The 15180-nt window shown below is 51.1% G+C and overlaps 11 protein-coding genes and 1 non-coding gene across 15 annotated transcripts; 5 read left to right on the top strand and 7 right to left on the bottom strand.

Moving 5' to 3' along the window:
- Positions 1-550: 550 nt before the first annotated feature.
- Positions 551-1837, top strand: H257_18304 (hypothetical protein). Its single transcript, XM_009847337.1, has 3 exons — positions 551-1119; positions 1188-1394; positions 1445-1837. Exons 1-3 carry the CDS (start codon positions 556-558, stop codon positions 1775-1777), a joined length of 1104 nt encoding a protein of 367 aa, XP_009845639.1. The 5' UTR covers positions 551-555; the 3' UTR covers positions 1778-1837.
- A 69-nt stretch (positions 1838-1906) lies between these two features.
- Positions 1907-2709, bottom strand: H257_18303 (hypothetical protein). Its single transcript, XM_009847336.1, has 2 exons — positions 2442-2709; positions 1907-2381 (listed from the first exon to the last, which is right to left on the bottom strand). The coding sequence occupies exons 1-2, from the start codon at positions 2652-2654 to the stop codon at positions 1935-1937; spliced, it is 660 nt and encodes a 219-aa protein (XP_009845638.1). The 5' UTR covers positions 2655-2709; the 3' UTR covers positions 1907-1934.
- A 36-nt stretch (positions 2710-2745) lies between these two features.
- Positions 2746-4024, bottom strand: H257_18302 (hypothetical protein; the record flags this gene model as incomplete). Its single annotated transcript, XM_009847335.1, has 2 exons — positions 2746-3167; positions 3215-4024. 2 exons carry the CDS (start codon positions 4022-4024, stop codon positions 2982-2984), a joined length of 996 nt encoding a protein of 331 aa, XP_009845637.1. The 3' UTR covers positions 2746-2981.
- A 223-nt stretch (positions 4025-4247) lies between these two features.
- On the top strand, positions 4248-5125 carry H257_18301 (hypothetical protein). Its single transcript, XM_009847334.1, has 4 exons — positions 4248-4377; positions 4452-4520; positions 4562-4871; positions 4921-5125. Exons 1-4 carry the CDS (start codon positions 4307-4309, stop codon positions 5062-5064), a joined length of 594 nt encoding a protein of 197 aa, XP_009845636.1. The 5' UTR covers positions 4248-4306; the 3' UTR covers positions 5065-5125.
- Positions 5071-5998, bottom strand: H257_18300 (hypothetical protein). The gene is made up of 5 exons (XM_009847333.1): positions 5752-5998; positions 5622-5699; positions 5449-5556; positions 5282-5390; positions 5071-5225 (listed from the first exon to the last, which is right to left on the bottom strand). Exons 1-5 carry the CDS (start codon positions 5991-5993, stop codon positions 5118-5120), a joined length of 645 nt encoding a protein of 214 aa, XP_009845635.1. The 5' UTR covers positions 5994-5998; the 3' UTR covers positions 5071-5117.
- Positions 5999-6123: 125 nt separating this feature from the next.
- On the top strand, positions 6124-7852 carry H257_18299 (hypothetical protein; the record flags this gene model as incomplete). The annotated part of the gene is made up of 16 exons (XM_009847332.1): positions 6124-6294; positions 6376-6436; positions 6479-6491; positions 6550-6570; positions 6616-6643; positions 6692-6700; positions 6742-6784; positions 6831-6851; positions 6893-6903; positions 6952-6977; positions 7029-7032; positions 7095-7116; positions 7159-7301; positions 7357-7581; positions 7682-7787; positions 7843-7852. Coding segments are annotated over 16 exons (912 nt in total), but the record flags the coding sequence as incomplete, so codon positions are not given.
- Positions 7853-7869: 17 nt separating this feature from the next.
- Positions 7870-9786, top strand: H257_18298 (hypothetical protein). Its single transcript, XM_009847331.1, has 5 exons — positions 7870-8588; positions 8644-8679; positions 8727-8879; positions 8947-9123; positions 9216-9786. Exons 1-5 carry the CDS (start codon positions 7914-7916, stop codon positions 9315-9317), a joined length of 1143 nt encoding a protein of 380 aa, XP_009845633.1. The 5' UTR covers positions 7870-7913; the 3' UTR covers positions 9318-9786.
- H257_18297 (hypothetical protein) lies at positions 9406-9829 on the bottom strand (the record flags this gene model as incomplete). Its single annotated transcript, XM_009847330.1, has 3 exons — positions 9406-9510; positions 9601-9663; positions 9725-9829. 3 exons carry the CDS (start codon positions 9827-9829, stop codon positions 9406-9408), a joined length of 273 nt encoding a protein of 90 aa, XP_009845632.1.
- Positions 9830-9977: 148 nt separating this feature from the next.
- H257_18296 (hypothetical protein) lies at positions 9978-11152 on the bottom strand (the record flags this gene model as incomplete). The annotated part of the gene is made up of 7 exons (XM_009847329.1): positions 9978-10067; positions 10124-10216; positions 10278-10409; positions 10460-10549; positions 10604-10668; positions 10742-10928; positions 10985-11152. 7 exons carry the CDS (start codon positions 11150-11152, stop codon positions 9978-9980), a joined length of 825 nt encoding a protein of 274 aa, XP_009845631.1.
- A 584-nt stretch (positions 11153-11736) lies between these two features.
- On the bottom strand, positions 11737-13826 carry H257_18294 (hypothetical protein). Of its 4 annotated transcripts, XM_009847327.1 has the most exons (4): positions 13382-13826; positions 13229-13336; positions 13115-13181; positions 11737-13064 (listed from the first exon to the last, which is right to left on the bottom strand). In XM_009847327.1, the coding sequence occupies exons 1-4, from the start codon at positions 13779-13781 to the stop codon at positions 12902-12904; spliced, it is 738 nt and encodes a 245-aa protein (XP_009845629.1). In that variant the 5' UTR covers positions 13782-13826; the 3' UTR covers positions 11737-12901. The 4 variants fall into 4 exon arrangements, with proteins under 4 accessions (XP_009845629.1, XP_009845628.1, XP_009845626.1 ...); XM_009847326.1 differs by having other exon boundaries at positions 13115-13336; XM_009847324.1 differs by having other exon boundaries at positions 11737-13181.
- H257_18295 (hypothetical protein) lies at positions 11740-12941 on the top strand (the record flags this gene model as incomplete). The annotated part of the gene is made up of 2 exons (XM_009847328.1): positions 11740-12444; positions 12519-12941. 2 exons carry the CDS (start codon positions 11740-11742, stop codon positions 12816-12818), a joined length of 1005 nt encoding a protein of 334 aa, XP_009845630.1. The 3' UTR covers positions 12819-12941.
- Positions 13827-13853: 27 nt separating the features above from the next.
- H257_18293 lies at positions 13854-13925 on the bottom strand. The gene has a single exon. It is a non-coding gene; the product is annotated as a tRNA-Thr (tRNA).
- Between the last annotated feature and the right edge of the window lie 1255 nt (positions 13926-15180).

Below are 15180 nucleotides of genomic sequence, written 5' to 3'. Positions count from 1 at the left end.
ACGGGGATTACTCATGTTGTGTTCTCCACGACACCCATCGACACGTAAGAAAGGCATCGACCCCACCAGTGTCTCTCGACACTCTACATATGTACATTTGTGTTGCGCGATGATGATGATCTTATCCCTTAAACATTCGCAGTGTTTTGCCGACAGCTCACGCTGGAAGAGGCTAATTACTTCCTTGGATGTCTGAGCGCACCTTATCGATATTGTTGCATATTAGTAGTAGTAGTACGTTGATGATTCATCATGCGCGTCGTTTGAACCTCCGGGTAATGAAACGACAACCATTATCCATTCTTACAATCTGAGTACCATCTACATGCATACCCTCTCCATATACATGCATATACCCTCTCCATATACATCTATCCCTCTCCATAGCAGCCCCCGTTGGCCGGCCATACACCTAGATTAACACGAACCACCAATATATACATGATCGTCCATTCCTTCCTGTTGACCATCGTCTTGGCCTTACTGTGCTGGCAAACTATATATAGTACCTTCGCTCGAAACTCAAGTCGATAGGACTTGCCGCTATGACTCGTAATGCGTGCCATCGGCACCAAGGACGAGATGGATGTAGCCGTTTGCGCACGCATCATAGCTACACAGTTCTTCACACTGCATCATATGTTGTTTCAGCACATATGGAATTGCACGTGTTTGAAATGTCCATGCTCCCGTCTCTACCGTCCCACTGTGCCTTTGTGCCTTGCATGTGAAATTGCCTTGACTGAGTTGCCCATGTTCTTCGTCCACCGCGTGAGCGTGCCCGGGACGAGCACGCTGCTACAGCCTCGACGCCACGCTACCACGGTCGACGAGCCGCCTTCCTTCATCGCCACGACGCCTCCTTCTTCCTTCGTCGCCAGTACACCGATCCCTTCCCCGCCGCCGGTCGTTGTCGTCCAAACTGATACGTCCACTCCGTCAGTCCAAGCTTCTCCTCCCGTCGTCACCAAGCTCAGTCGACGGTCGTCGGCGGCATCTCTGAGCAAACCAACCTCCCATACTGTTACCCGACGGGCATCCGCATCCCTCGATGTGTCGCCGTACTTGCACGAAGACGACGAACCCAATGTGGACACTGACACGGACGAACGCATGTCGGTAGGTCAGCTGCCCCATCCTCTATCGTACCATCATCTCAATATCATCCTCATGCCAACACGTTCCAGGCGTTCACAACATGTTCTTCGTTCTCTTCGTGGGATTCCGCCACCAATGACCTTATGGGAGATATGGAGATCTTTTGTGCGCGCGACTCGTATTCAGCTGAAAGCCGGCTCTCAGACCTGGTCAAATTGGAGCAAATCCTCGTGTCGCCTCCCCGAATCCGCGCACGGACGCTGTCGTGGAGTCCGCATGCGACGTTGGCCGAGACGGTATCCATTTCTCTCCCTTCCATCGTCCCTCAATCATGCATGTGCATTAGACGAGCTCTGTGGCGTCGAATATCTTACGGCGGCGGCGATCCGATCTGTCAGGGAGCGAACAAAAACTTGTGGGTGTGTTGGACGAGTTTCTGGAATGCATGAAGCGCGTCTACGACGATCGGTGCTTGAAGGTCATGCCTCCGCGCCGCGTGGAAGTGGACTTGGAGAGCATGCTGCATACAATCGAGACGGCGCGGCGGCAGTCGCGGGCAGATGCTGCGACGATGGAAGCGGCCGACGAAATGGTCCGCATGATCCATCACGTGATGGAAGACGTCCGTGGGTTGCATCATTTCGGACACAAGGGCGAGGTGGAATATGTTACGTTGTAAATGTAACGGTATTAGTGTGGAAATGTAACCGATTTTTGGAATACATTAAGTTATAAGTGTTTTGTTTTGATACATTAAAGGCTCGTGTGAGTTTTGGGTAGTATTCAAGCAAGTCGTAATTGAACAGTGTGGGGATTGGGATATGTTAAGTTATAAGTTAAAGTAGTGCATAATGGACTTCGCCGCGCTTGTTGTAATGATGTAGACCAAGAACGTCTTGCCAGGTGTCGTCGATCATGTCGAGCAAGAGATCGAGCAGTGTCGATGGGAGGTCCAACATCGTTCGCTTCATGACTTCGACGGACGAGGCGGCACGCGCGAGTTCTAGTTGCACGAAGCATGGACGCACGTCTGCCAGGCATCGGTCGTCGTAGATGCGATGGTGCAGATGCCGTAGTGTGTTGAAGATGAGAAGCACACTGTTGGAGCAAGTATGGAGTCCAAGGACGGATGTTTCAAACATGGCTGCATCGCGCTGCCTTCGCTGGGGTGGGTAATGGTCTCGTTCGCAGTGAATCTCAACGTCGCCGTCCAGGACGATGGTCGTGCTGTCGTCTTCAGACTCGTCTTCCCATGAGAGACACGACGACCTGTCTGTGGAGATCTAGTCGAGAGATGAGCGATGTTCCCTGTTGATCAGGCATGGATGAGCAAGGAACCTTACCGAAGAGCGGTCGTCAAAATATGGAGCAAGGACTTCGAGTGTGGTGTCGGCAGTCACGTCGTCGGCACGGCACCATGTCTGATGGTGTCTCCACTTCTTACCGTCGTCGGGAGCCTGGCGCCCGGACTCTGCCAGTGCTTGCGTTGTTGCTGACCAGCATCCCATCTGTCTACGTCGTTGGATGTATGGTCGACCTATGCGCTGCTTTACCATCGCGTTGCATGGTTCGGTACTGTAGAGATTGGCGGCGCTGGATGCTTCTGACCACCGAGTGAGTTTCAAAATCCAAATGTTTCACCACGACTTGGACAATAATCACACCTTTCTCGTGTTCAAAATATTTACCTTTTCTTCAAGTCATTTGGTTGATTCAAAATAGTTGGTTTATGTCGCACTCTGGTGAGATATTGTTAGATATATCTTCGACACGGCGACACAGTTGACGAGTGAGAATGGCAGCATGAGGTGAAGGAAGCACGTGTACGTTACGCAGGTCACACGTCCGTCATATGCCCATGATCATGTGGATACGCCTCCATGCTAACGATTGTACCGGCGAAAGTCGATCGTGTCGGACGACACCCACCTGCCGTCGCCGTCCTCCTCCTTCTCGTCATCGTCGTCGAAGTCATCTTCAAGGTCCTTTGCCGCCGACGATTCCTTTGCCACGACATCCGTAGCTTCGTATCGTCGCATTTGCACTGCGCTGTCCCCCCGAAAGTAACCCTACCAAGGCAAAGTGAGCTACAACTCGCTTCATACGATCACGGTACCTGGGCCTGCCATTCGACAAAGTTGGACGACGGGAATGGGCCTTGGATCAGTCCATCTTGCGACTTGTACTCCCATAGAACTGGTGGCGGCGGCGGCGCTTGCGGCACCAACTGTTCCTTAGGGGTATGGTATACATCTGCCTTTCCTTGTCGCATGAGGAAGTCGGTCGCTTCGGTGAGCTCGTCGAACTCGCGCTTCATGTCTGCGGTCTGCTCTGGTCCCTTGGAACCCTTCTTCTTCTTGCCTAACCGCTTGAGAGCCTTCAACACGGTCTCGCCTTCCTCCAGCACCTCCATGAACACACTCGTGGCGCGACGCTCGGTCCACGTTTCTTCGTCGTCGGTGCGTGCTTCCTGTCGTAAGATGCGCGCTCGCTCGGCTCCTTCCATCTCCTGTGCAGACACATTCTCGAGCCATGCATCTTCCTGCATCGGCTGTTCTTCCTTGGCCCACACGAAGTTGCCGCTTTCGTCAAAGTGGCCCTCCTCTCTGTCTTCCTTCAGGTTGAACGCCATCATGCGCACACCTTCGTCCGCATATTGAGGCATGTCGGGTCGATCTTCTTCTTCGCCTTCCTGCCGTTTGTGCTGTCGCGGTATCTGGCGCTTCTTGCTGTCGTCGCCATCATCGCTTTTGGTCTCGTCATCGCTATCCAGTGCTCCATTCACCTCATCGTCGTCGTCGTCGTCGTCGGCGCTGCCATCACCATGATGATCATCATGCTTGGATTCGCTAAACTGGACAGTCTTTTTCTTCTTGTTGTCTGTCCACTTCCCCTTTCCATTGCTCGCGGGGTGCTGGCGCTTCATGGCGGCACGTGCGTCTGGAATATGACCCTACAATGTGTATACCTTTCTAAAGTAATATGATTGATACATCTTTTATTACAGGTAATTCAGTACAATGAATAGAATGATTTGCAGCCGGATTTATATAAATCTCCACCATATTCAATACAAATCCCTAGTATATTGAATTGAATAGCAATATAATTGCAACCCTTGGATGCTCCACTTTGGTTGGACGGTAGCAGATTGAACCCGCTATCCAACGCCGTCGGTGTCATTTTGCTCCCGCGCTCGCTCGTCGTCATGGCCAAGGACAAGAAAGTGCGCAAGTTTGCCGCGGTGAAGCGCATGATCAGTCCCAAGGACACTCGCATGTATGTACATTCTCCATTGGATGCATATAGTTGGGTTGGAGCGCTCGTTCGTTGGGCTGACTCGGTGAACGTAGCAAATCTGTCCAAGCCGTCGCGGCCAAGAAGGACCTCAAGAAGAAAGAGAAGGAAGCTCCCCGTCAAATGTACGTCCCTCAACATGATCCTAAGTCTCATGGATGTGTAGTGATCAAATCCCGTCCAACTTGTTCTTCAAGTACAACGCCGAGCTGGGCCCGCCGTACAACATTTTGGTGGATACCAACTTCATCAACTTTAGCATCAAAAACAAATTGGAAGTGGTGTCTGCGATGATGGACTGCCTCTTGGCCAAGTGCATTCCTTGCATCACGGACTGCGTGATGGCCGAGTTGGAAAAGCTCGGCCACAAGTACCGCGTGGCGCTGCGACTCGCCAAGGACCCGCGGTTCGAGCGCCTGCCATGCACGCATAAAGGCACGTACGCCGACGACTGTTTGTTGCACCGCATTCAATCGGTAACCCTCTTCCTCCCATCACCTATCTCCTAAACATATGCAATTGTAGTCGCGATGCTACATTGTGGCCACATGCGACCGCGAGCTCAAGCGCCGCATTCGCAAGGTGCCCGGTGTACCCATCATGTACATTGCCCAGCGCAAATACGCCATTGAACGCATGCCCGAAGCGAACGCCGCCAAGATCAAGTAGTAGTACTAGTAGTAGTCCAAGCATCAAAGTGTATATTTAACAAGCCGCCGATTCTACGCCGCGTCTTTGCTGGTCGAGTCAAACATGGCTGCCCCAGGGATCTTGTGGTCGCTGAATTGAGGGCGGCTCTCGTACACACATTCCACGACTCCATGGCGCCACTGGAGCGACACATGGCTTAAGACGGGAGGGCACACATGTGAGAACACGAGCGTACCTTTTTGCTTTCGCCCTTGAGCCCAATGTAATACACGCGGGTTTGGTCGCCGCCAAAGCTCGCGTCAAAGAACAACGTGATGCTGCTCACTCCTTGGAACTTTCGCAAGCTAACGACGGACGACGTTAGATGGAAACGACGGCGGATATATGATGTGGACGACGCACTGAAGGGGGTAGTTGATGTGCGCGTCAGAGTCTTCGACCAGGTCGAGCTTTTGCAACGGTGGTAACTCCGTGGCGTTGGAAAAGTCAATGTCTTCGCGATTGGAAAACCTAGCATAACGTTGCCACCACCACAATGTGATGAACTGTGTACTCGTGCATCCTCTGCGACGCACAATTTCACGGATTTGGGATGCAGTCCGTCTTCGCCACCCGAAATGCAAATGGACTTGATGCTCACCGCTTCTGTGAATCTACAACGACGTGAGACAAATCAATATGCCTCGGATGATATCCATGACGTACGGAATGTACAAGATCAACTCCGGGTCATCTTCGTTGGACTCCAAGAACGTATCCTTGCTTTTCTTGAGCGCCGCGCTTTTGAACGGATGGGTGCGGTGGTCCTCGTCCAAGGCGTTCAAGACCCGGACCTTGCTCGTGTCAATGTACTGGAACAGCGAATCTCCTTCGGCGTCCTCCACTTCGTGCGAATGGGCGTGATCATGGGAATGATCGTGGTCCCCGTGTTCATGGGCGCAGCTCATGTTGGAAGATGTGTTGTGCTGCCACTTCCCACATGTCCGGATAAATGAAACCTTTCCGGATAAGGCTCGCAACGCGCCATGTCATTCAAGATTATCCCAGAAAGGACAGAAGATCCGTTCGACGCCATCCATGGAGAACTCACGCATCAGCAGCGAAATCGACCCCCACGTGCATGAAGAAGGCAAGAAGGAAGCGATATGGTCGTCATTCAAGTTACGATGCAATGCATGTTGGGAAGTCCTGTGTGGGTCCAACGGCCCACAGACATGCTATCGAACGTCGTGCAGTCATATCTTCTGCGTACGTATTTCATCTGTTACGATCGTGGCGTAGCTTTGTCACTCGTTATAATGCGTGGTACTCTATGTACCTGCATTGCAGGAGAAAGACGCGTACAAGCACTTTGGAGATGGCGACCTCACCTGTCCTGCATGTCAAGAAGGTACATCATCAGCATTTTGGTCGTGAATTCACCGTGGAATAGACTTGAGTCAAAGGTTTGTACCGTGGAACAAAGTTATCAATTCATCCATGACTACCACGTAAATATGGCAGGCCTGGTAGCATTTGCGAAATGTAAGCTATCACTTGCATGCCATGATTGCTTAAAACCACGAATAGGACTGTTAAAAGCGCCACAGATCCAAGAGTAAATTCCATTCGCTCGTGACTACGCTTTAACTGACTTGTATTGTAGAAACTAGAGGTGGGAGCTCTTCAAGCATTCAATACTACGGTCTGTGCCAGGTGATTTGGGAAGAAATGCTTGCCGATCCAACATCCTGCCTGGGTAAGACCGCCCATTATTTCCAGCAACACTTGACAAAGTGTTCTAGGCCAAATTCAAGGCGCATTTGGTACGTCGAATAATCAAATACGTTGCGATTAATTTTCGTAGCTTTTCTTTTGGTACTTGTAGGACGAATGGATATTGTTTGATTGTGACTTGTGGTGCAGTTCCAGCATGCCCAGGAGAATTTCAGGTACACAGTCCTATTGTGTTTCGCATGGTTATCTCAATCGCGTTTTCACAGACAGGTAATAAGCACTGCATGAGTGTTGGCCGATTCACAACGGTTTGTCGAAAACACGACTCAAAGGAGCGCTTACGAAACGCACTGGGTTCGTAGACACGTAGCAAATTCTTGCCTTACAAAATTGTAGTCGAAGAACACAATGGATACCAGCAGCAGCATGGCGAGCGATATCTACAAATGAAGAGCTACACTGAAAAGCTTGAAGAAGAACTGCAGGAGTTCAAGAACAAAGTGACGACGTTAACAACGTCGAATGACGACTTGCGTGAAGTAAGCACCCACCCCTGCTGGGCAATCACAGAACCACAGCATACGTTTGGACTAGGCGTACAAGGACAAATCTCGAAAGTGCCGAAACTGGGAAAAGATGGTCAAAGCACTCAAGACTCAAAATCAAGGCCCTGGGCAACGGGTGATGTCTGCTCAACCGTCGGGGCGACTGCCTTTGGGGCCTTCGTCGCCAAAATTTGCCAATACCATGGCGAGCGTCGCCAGCTCGAAGCCGATGCCCCGTCCTCCGTACGCATCCAACAATGGGACACAACGCCCTGTATTTGGACTACCGCCGCAATTGAATGCATCGACACATCGATTTGTCCAAGGCAAATCACTTTATGCAAGTATATGTACTGACACAACACATTGGCTAGGGGCTCCAGGCATTGAAGGCGCCGGATTTCGAAGCAGCGGCAGCAGCGTTCACATGCCAACTCCCTTGCCACACCCTGGGCCAAACACTCGCTCGAGCAAGAAGAGGTATACTAGTATACTACTACATCGTTAGATATCGCTAACGGAGAATGGCTTGTAGATACGCTTGATCGTGGAAACGCTGTTGATTCTATATTTAGTTTGCATTTATGTACCTCGGCGTAAACTGTAATGCACGCGAGCGTGATTGACTCTGCGCAGCCCTTGTTTGACATCCCACCTGATGAGAACCCAGGCGACGATGTGTACGACGTCGAATTCGATGACTCGGACCAGCTATCCACCCCCATCAAACAGCAGCAGGTTACGATGACAACTACTCCCCACACAAGTTGCGTCTCGGGCATCGAAGCCCAGTTTATGGCAAGAGGACTGGCGCTGGACGACTTGTCGTTTTTGGAGCCTGACATTTGCTCATTGGACGACTGGCATGCTGAAGTCGACGCGGCGATGGTCGCGCCGTCCAAATCTGCGCCAACTCGAGAGCTCGACAAGGAACTCGTGTCGCTGCTCGTCGAGATGAAACCCAAAGGCCACTTCATGGCCGCAGCAATGTATTACATGACCCATCCGAAGCAGTGGAAGTCGTTCGTTCGAGACCCCATCGTACTCGAGTCGTGCCGATGTCTCGGCATCGCCATGGAGACGCTGCAGCCGCGGTCGCTCGAATCGTTTCGACGCGACCACGCCGAAGTCGTGCCTGACATGGTGGCCAACGTTCGCCATCAAGCACACCAAGTTGAGCGGCAGGAATGCATCGCTTTGATCTTGCAAACCCAGCCGTTGTTGCAAGCCAAACATGCCACAGTCATGCCATCCCCCACTCCTTTGAACAGTACCCCCAAGGTGCTTTTCATAACATCTCGTTCTGAGTTGACGTCAACCCTATCTATCCACGTAGGCGCGAAAGCCCAAACAAACCCACATTCGCCCTCTGGTACGACCAAGAAAGTTGTGATCTTTCTAGCCCCGTTGATCTTGTAGCCGATACAACACGAAGTTCCGACCAAAGTAAGAGCAGAAAACGACCGCATGCGCGTGATCCGGGAAGCCAAGCAGTTGGAAAACGCACAGCGATGGAAAGACACCAAGGACAGCATTCGAAAAGCAGCCACGCGGCGGTCCGATGCGTTGCAGGTATATATATATATATTATATATATATATATGATTTCAAAGGCATGAGTCGAATTGTTGGACCGTAGCGAACGGAACTGGGGTTCAAGAAGAAAGAATTCGAAGCCCAAGTGAAGCGCAAGGGCCGAGATGCCAAGCCCGAGCACGACCAACGGCGGAAACTAATCATCCAAAGCGTCATCAAACACAAGACACCGGTCGAGTTGAAGCCCAGGTCGGACCAAGAGATGCGTCTCGTCCACGAGGTATCAAAATATATATATATATTCACAACTAATATATATATATATATATATTCACAACTAATATATATATATATATATTCACAACATGTTAGATGCACCGCATCGAGCTAGAAGAACACATACATCGGGCCGACCGACTAAAACACGCCCAAGAGTACCAGAAAGCATACTATCTCGCATCCCACGGCCATTAACGATAGTTAATGGACTTGTTGAGTGTGGAAACACATGATGGAGCGTCCGGCATGGTGCTGGGATGGACGGCCAAGAAGCACGGATGGGTCAAGAGGGTGGTGTCGACGTCGTACAGTACTGCTGGGAAAACAGCACTTGGGGCGGCAGGGTACATCTCCGACATCCCCACACAGCATCATCGTCACTGACCTTCTTTCATTCACTTCAACGATGGAGAACGTGGTAACGACAGACCATTCGCAGCACCGCAAAGGTTGCATGTCGGCCCCAATCATAACGGACAAGTGCGCGGTCCGCGACGTTGAACAGCAGCAACGAAGGCGTCGGTCGTGTCTCGTCCAAGTACTCGAGGATGGCGCTGGATTGATTCAACACTTGACCGTCGATCTCCAACGACGGGATGTACCACCAGGCTCATGTTCACGATGTGGTAGTCGTCCCTCTCGTTCGACCGAGCCAAGATGTCCATGGCGTCGTAGTCGTACGCGATGCCCTTGATCGCCAGCGCCATTCACACTCGCCATGAACAAGTGCTTCGCCAGAACGAGTACATACAGCACCGGACGACGGACACCCGACGCCGATCGGTTTCATTATCATTTTTAAATTGCCGGTGTCCGGATAAACTGGGGAATGACGACATATCCGGAGTGCCATTTCTATTCCAAATCCAACGACGTGGGGAAGCTCATGGTGGGCTGGTTGTCGCCCGACGTGATGGGCTGGCGGGGTCCATGGCGTTGCTCGTGCTACGTGAAGATCAGCACCCATGAGAAGATGGAGACGGATGGACAGGATGATAAACCATGATCTTGCGGATGGCGCCTTGGGTCTCGGGGTCGTAGTCGTCAATCCGCTGGGTTGAATCCACTTGCGACGTGTCGATCTCAGCATCGCCCTGCCATATCATCCATCACATTGCTCGAATCTAATGGGCTTCATGGAGAGATGTATAGTACCTCCACGACAGACTTCCACCATGTTTCTGTGGTTTTTTCGATCGACAGCAGCAGCACCTTGGACGAATCCAACGACCACACCGTGTCTTCCAGCTTGATCTTGTACGGAAACGATCCATGCAACAGCGGTGGCTACATCACGAAGATCCATCACAAGCAAATAGCGTGGGCTCATGCGGTACCTGCCCTTTCAACCCAGCCGAAACCGATGTGTGGGTGAAGGTTACCGTCACGTCCTTGGATTTGGTTCCTACTGGTACGTCCACATGCACCTAACGAGAGAAACAAGTTGATTGCATACACGACATCCATTTCGATGGACATACGGTGACATCGCGAAGACTCTGCGTCCACGTGTACGTTGCCGTGGATCCACCATTTCCCACAGGAACTAGGGCGATAGGACAATGGCGAGGTTATGAAGAATTCGATTGTGTGGATTGTGTGGATGGTTGTACACGTACTCTGCTTCCCTTCAGGTGTCGTCGCTGGTTGAGTATTCTTAGGGATAGGCTTTGCTGTCACCGAAGTGGAGACTGCTGGGGCTGCTGTTGGCGCTGGCGGCGCCGTGACAGGTCTTTGATGGGAGGATGAAGAGGGGGCGACTCCTTCAAGGGGCTTTACTGGAAACTGATTGAATGACTTCAGGAGCTATGCGTGCCTTGCATCAGTACAAACATCAAGGAGTCAACACTGTAGCTACATACCAAGGCTTGCGCTTGCCCTGGGGCAAAGCCCATCTTCCGCTGTGGGTTGTCGGATACGACGTAGAAGTCGGTGTTGCGATGGAGGAAGTCGAAGAATGCATTCAGGACCCCCGCGATGCTGCCTTCCTGCTGGGCCACACCCATGAACAGTGCATCGTACTTCGCCATGGAAACGTGAAAAATGTGATTGTATTTGGAAGATCGGTTATCCGGTCTCTATTATCCGGATGTTCGATGGTTGATCATGATTATGCGCCACCGCCAAAACTTGCTTCGTCGAAGCGACCCCCACCGTGCTGTACTCCTTCTGGAAGAGAACATGCTGGTGGCAAGTGCGCACTGCGTTCGTGTGGAAGGGCATCTCGCGCGAATGAGAACAAACCAGCCACGTCCATAACGTTACACCGACCTCAACCCCAACGAGGTATGTCGTCCTGCTTTCCCAAAGCTCCTTCGTCCTTACAGTCATCGTAGAAAGTAACGTGTCCGGCTCAATCTAGTACTTGATGCCGACAAATCTCATTGAACGCGAGCAGTCACAGAACCTGCGGCGGCAACCGAGTGGATTGCGCGACGGGTTGACGGACACGTAAACAGTGTATCTGGCTTTGTCCACAAGTGGACAAAGCCATCGTCTTCGGCATGAACTTGATTTCGTATCCTACATCCAGCGCATTACAGTACTGGTACTAGTAGGAAAAGTGATAATGACGAGAATCCGGTGATATCCGGATGACCTATTTTGGTTTGTACTTATGCAAGTCAAGGTGGCGTCGGATGCGCAGCAGGAGCATGCAGACAAGCTCACGCATAGCGAATGGGGCGCGCCGTACCTAACGATGGAGCAATATTTTGAACGCGAGAAGGACCTGTATGCGACGGAGTTCGCAGAGGCCGCCATGACTGCGTACGTGCTGGTGCCGACGACCGCTCCGAACACGCTGGACTTCCTGGCCTACTTGGAAGTGTTCAAGCGGCCTTGTTTGTACACGGGCACACGCACGTACGGGTACAGCATCGACGCTGTCTTCACTCCTGTGCACCATCGAAGGAAGGGGTATGCAGCCATGTTGCTACAGCGAATCGTGGAGCTCTTCCATGACCATGATGGCGTTGTGATCTCCAACCTGTACTCTGACATTGGCCCAAGGTTCTACAGCGACAAGGGGTGGAAAGTACACTCTGCCGACGAGCTGGTGCTCCCATCCACACATGTGATCCCGCCCAATGAACCTCCCGCCGTCCACCTCCTGCCGGTCGAATCAGCCCTCGACCGTGTGTGTCGCGACGACTTGATGTACATGGAGCAAGCAACCAAGACCGGCCCTCCGTCGGTGTACTTCCTGCTCACTCCGTCGCTGGTCCATTGGTTTCAAGTCCGCAGCCACTTTTACGCCCGCACCAAGACAGCATTTCCATCTCCTCCCCGCTCGCTTGGCGTTTACTTGCTTGATCACAAGGTGAAGCATTCAACAATGATGGTCCTTCAAGAATGCATGTAGATCCTTCACAAATGCATGTACTTCTTATGTAGGGCGTTGCCACGGAGTACATGGTGTGGACGCACGACTTTGAGTACTCGGAACTGACGATCCTCCGCTGCCGCGTGAGCGAGGCACATGGCCGCGCGTTCGTCCGCGCCGCCGTGGCCCAAGCTGCCGAGTGGAGCCTCGCGAGTGTGTGTCTGTGGAACCCCGAGCGCTGGCTCGCCGCGGCCTTCTCCGAGTTTGTGACGACGCGCACGGACGACCTGCCGTCGCTGCTCGTGCGCGAAGGAGTGGACGACAAGCATCATGTGACGTGGTTCGGCAATGAAAAGTACTGTTGGGTGTAAACGAATAGCCTTAACATTTCTAGGGCGAAATACTCAATAGGAGTACAACGCTGTGTTTGAGTAGTACATATGTAGTAGTAGGGTTAATCATGTTTCGAATGGGAACTGGTTTGGCTGGCGGTGGCAGGACGAGGACTGGACGCGCTGGCGTGGCTCGGACGTCGACGGGACAAGTCGCCCGAGGTCGCAAGATGCGGCCGACGATCGTCTTCTTCGTCGTCCGAGAGCGCCATGAGGGGACGGTGGCTACAGCATATGGACGTAACATGCATGTTGATGCCAAGAATGGACGTTACGTGGGGTCGGATGCGTGTCGACTGGCTTGGAACCGCGCGTACATTTGCGAGATCTTGTTCTTCGCCGCTATAGATATGCATACGTGTGAAAAGGAGAACGATGGAAGGACATGCCGATGCTTATGTCCGAGAGACGCTCGCCCACGGCCACCATGGTCTCGTTCGCGACGTCATACGCCGACTTTTCTGGAGGCTGTGCTTGATGGCGCCGTCCGTCCGCCCCTAGAAGCGCATGAAAATGACAAGCATCGCATGTGCTTGGTGTACCTATGTAAGTGGTGATGTCGCTGTCCGCCTGGATTTCGTCGCGAAAGATTTCGTTCTGCAGCATTTCCGCCAGCATGCGATCCTGCGCTTCTTGGTCCGCACCAGTCGGAACACGGAGAAAATCGTCTGGCAAGCTCCCACGAGAGCGGATAAGGTTTTGTGCAGACGCGACACGACCGGTCTCGAATGGGGCAGCAGGTGGAAGCGATGGGGGTTGGGTGCCTGAGGCAGCGGCGGTATCCGACGCAGCTGCGACATTGTCGTCTTGCATGGCGAGCAAGACATCAACGGTCCGCTCCATGTGACCTTCGTTCGCCTCAAGGACAGCGAGCAGAGTGTCCTCGTCATACACTTCAAACATACTGCGCAGCGTCGCCAACGCTTCTTCGACCGACGTCATGGGATTTGAACGGCAGGATTTTCTCAACAAAGTTTTCCAAACGTGGTATAAAAATGTACAAGAAAAAAGGATTGCCCCCACGCAGGATTGAACTGCGGACCTTCCGCTTACTAAGCGGGTGCTCTACCACTGAGCTATAAGGGCTGGACATGACTTTGTACTCGCTCTCACGCTAAAGACACAACCAAACGATGTCGACACCGAGAAAAGTTCCCACTACACCGTCTACTGTATTTTGGTCATCTAGTGAATCAACATACAGTATTGTGCTTTCGAGTGAAATTTCGTGTTGTGGATTCTCGTTGGAATTTGAATCGATTTGATTGGCTACCTCAGATGAGCTCAAAATTATTATCCAATTAAAACCCTCTCAATGAAATCCAACCAATCAGATCGATTGTGGATCGGTTTGGTCGGCACCCCCTCCCCAAATTTGTATCAAATCAACTATACGGATTTGTAATTTGTTTTGGGCATACGATAACCAAGCATCCTGACATGCCATGGCCGTACTAAGGTAATGCATCAATTATTGACACGGCACCAAATTATGCGCTACCAGACAAAGAAGCAGGAGCGTATTGCTCCTCGTAACGAATGGATGGCCTCCACTATGCCGCTGCTGTTGTGATCCACAACTATGAATTAAAATGTGATTGCATTTTTTACGATGGCTAATTAAACTCATGTAAAAATTTATACATGGTGCATTTCAACTAAAGACTAAAAAAAATGCCTTGTCTTTCGACAGCTATTCCAACTTTGTATTGTTATTTTTTAGGAAAAAAAGCCGTAATAACGATAGAACTGGTCAAGACCAACAGAAGTTACGGTTCAAAATTTCGATTGGTGAAAAATTGATCGAGTAATAGAATTTAAACCAACCAGCCTTTTTGTATGGAAATATATGGAGCCAGGCACATTTTGGCCGAAAAGGAGCATCAAGTGTATCTTGGTCTTTGTATACAGCATTTATCCGTATGAACGTTTCCATTGTATCCGGATTATGCAGGATGTTTAACTATTTACCAGAAAAAAACGTAAGTAAAAATAATTTAACGTCAACATTACGTGGGTTTAACTTAGGCCTCCTAAAATTGTCGCTTATGGTGCACGAAAGCTAGAAACGACGAACAGGCCAAATCGTTTGCCCTACGTTTTTCTATTTAACCTATATTTTGGGATAAAACTTACTTGAGATGAGAGTTAAACAGTAAGCTGCCAGGTTAAACCTTGGATAATGATAGGTTAAACTCAATCTACGTACGGATAAAGTGTACGGATAACTGGCCCATACAAACGTCAAGACGTATGGGTGGCCAAAATACGTCCGAGCCCATACATTTCTGTTGTAGCAAGGCAATGGGTTAAACTAAAATAGCTCTCTCATTTTTTCGTC

This window comes from Aphanomyces astaci (assembly GCF_000520075.1).
Source record: "Aphanomyces astaci strain APO3 unplaced genomic scaffold supercont1.153, whole genome shotgun sequence".
Classification (NCBI taxonomy): domain Eukaryota; phylum Oomycota; class Saprolegniomycetes; order Saprolegniales; family Verrucalvaceae; genus Aphanomyces; species Aphanomyces astaci.
Note: the sequence above shows the minus strand (reverse complement) of the source record. Positions and strands in the feature narration are given on the sequence as shown.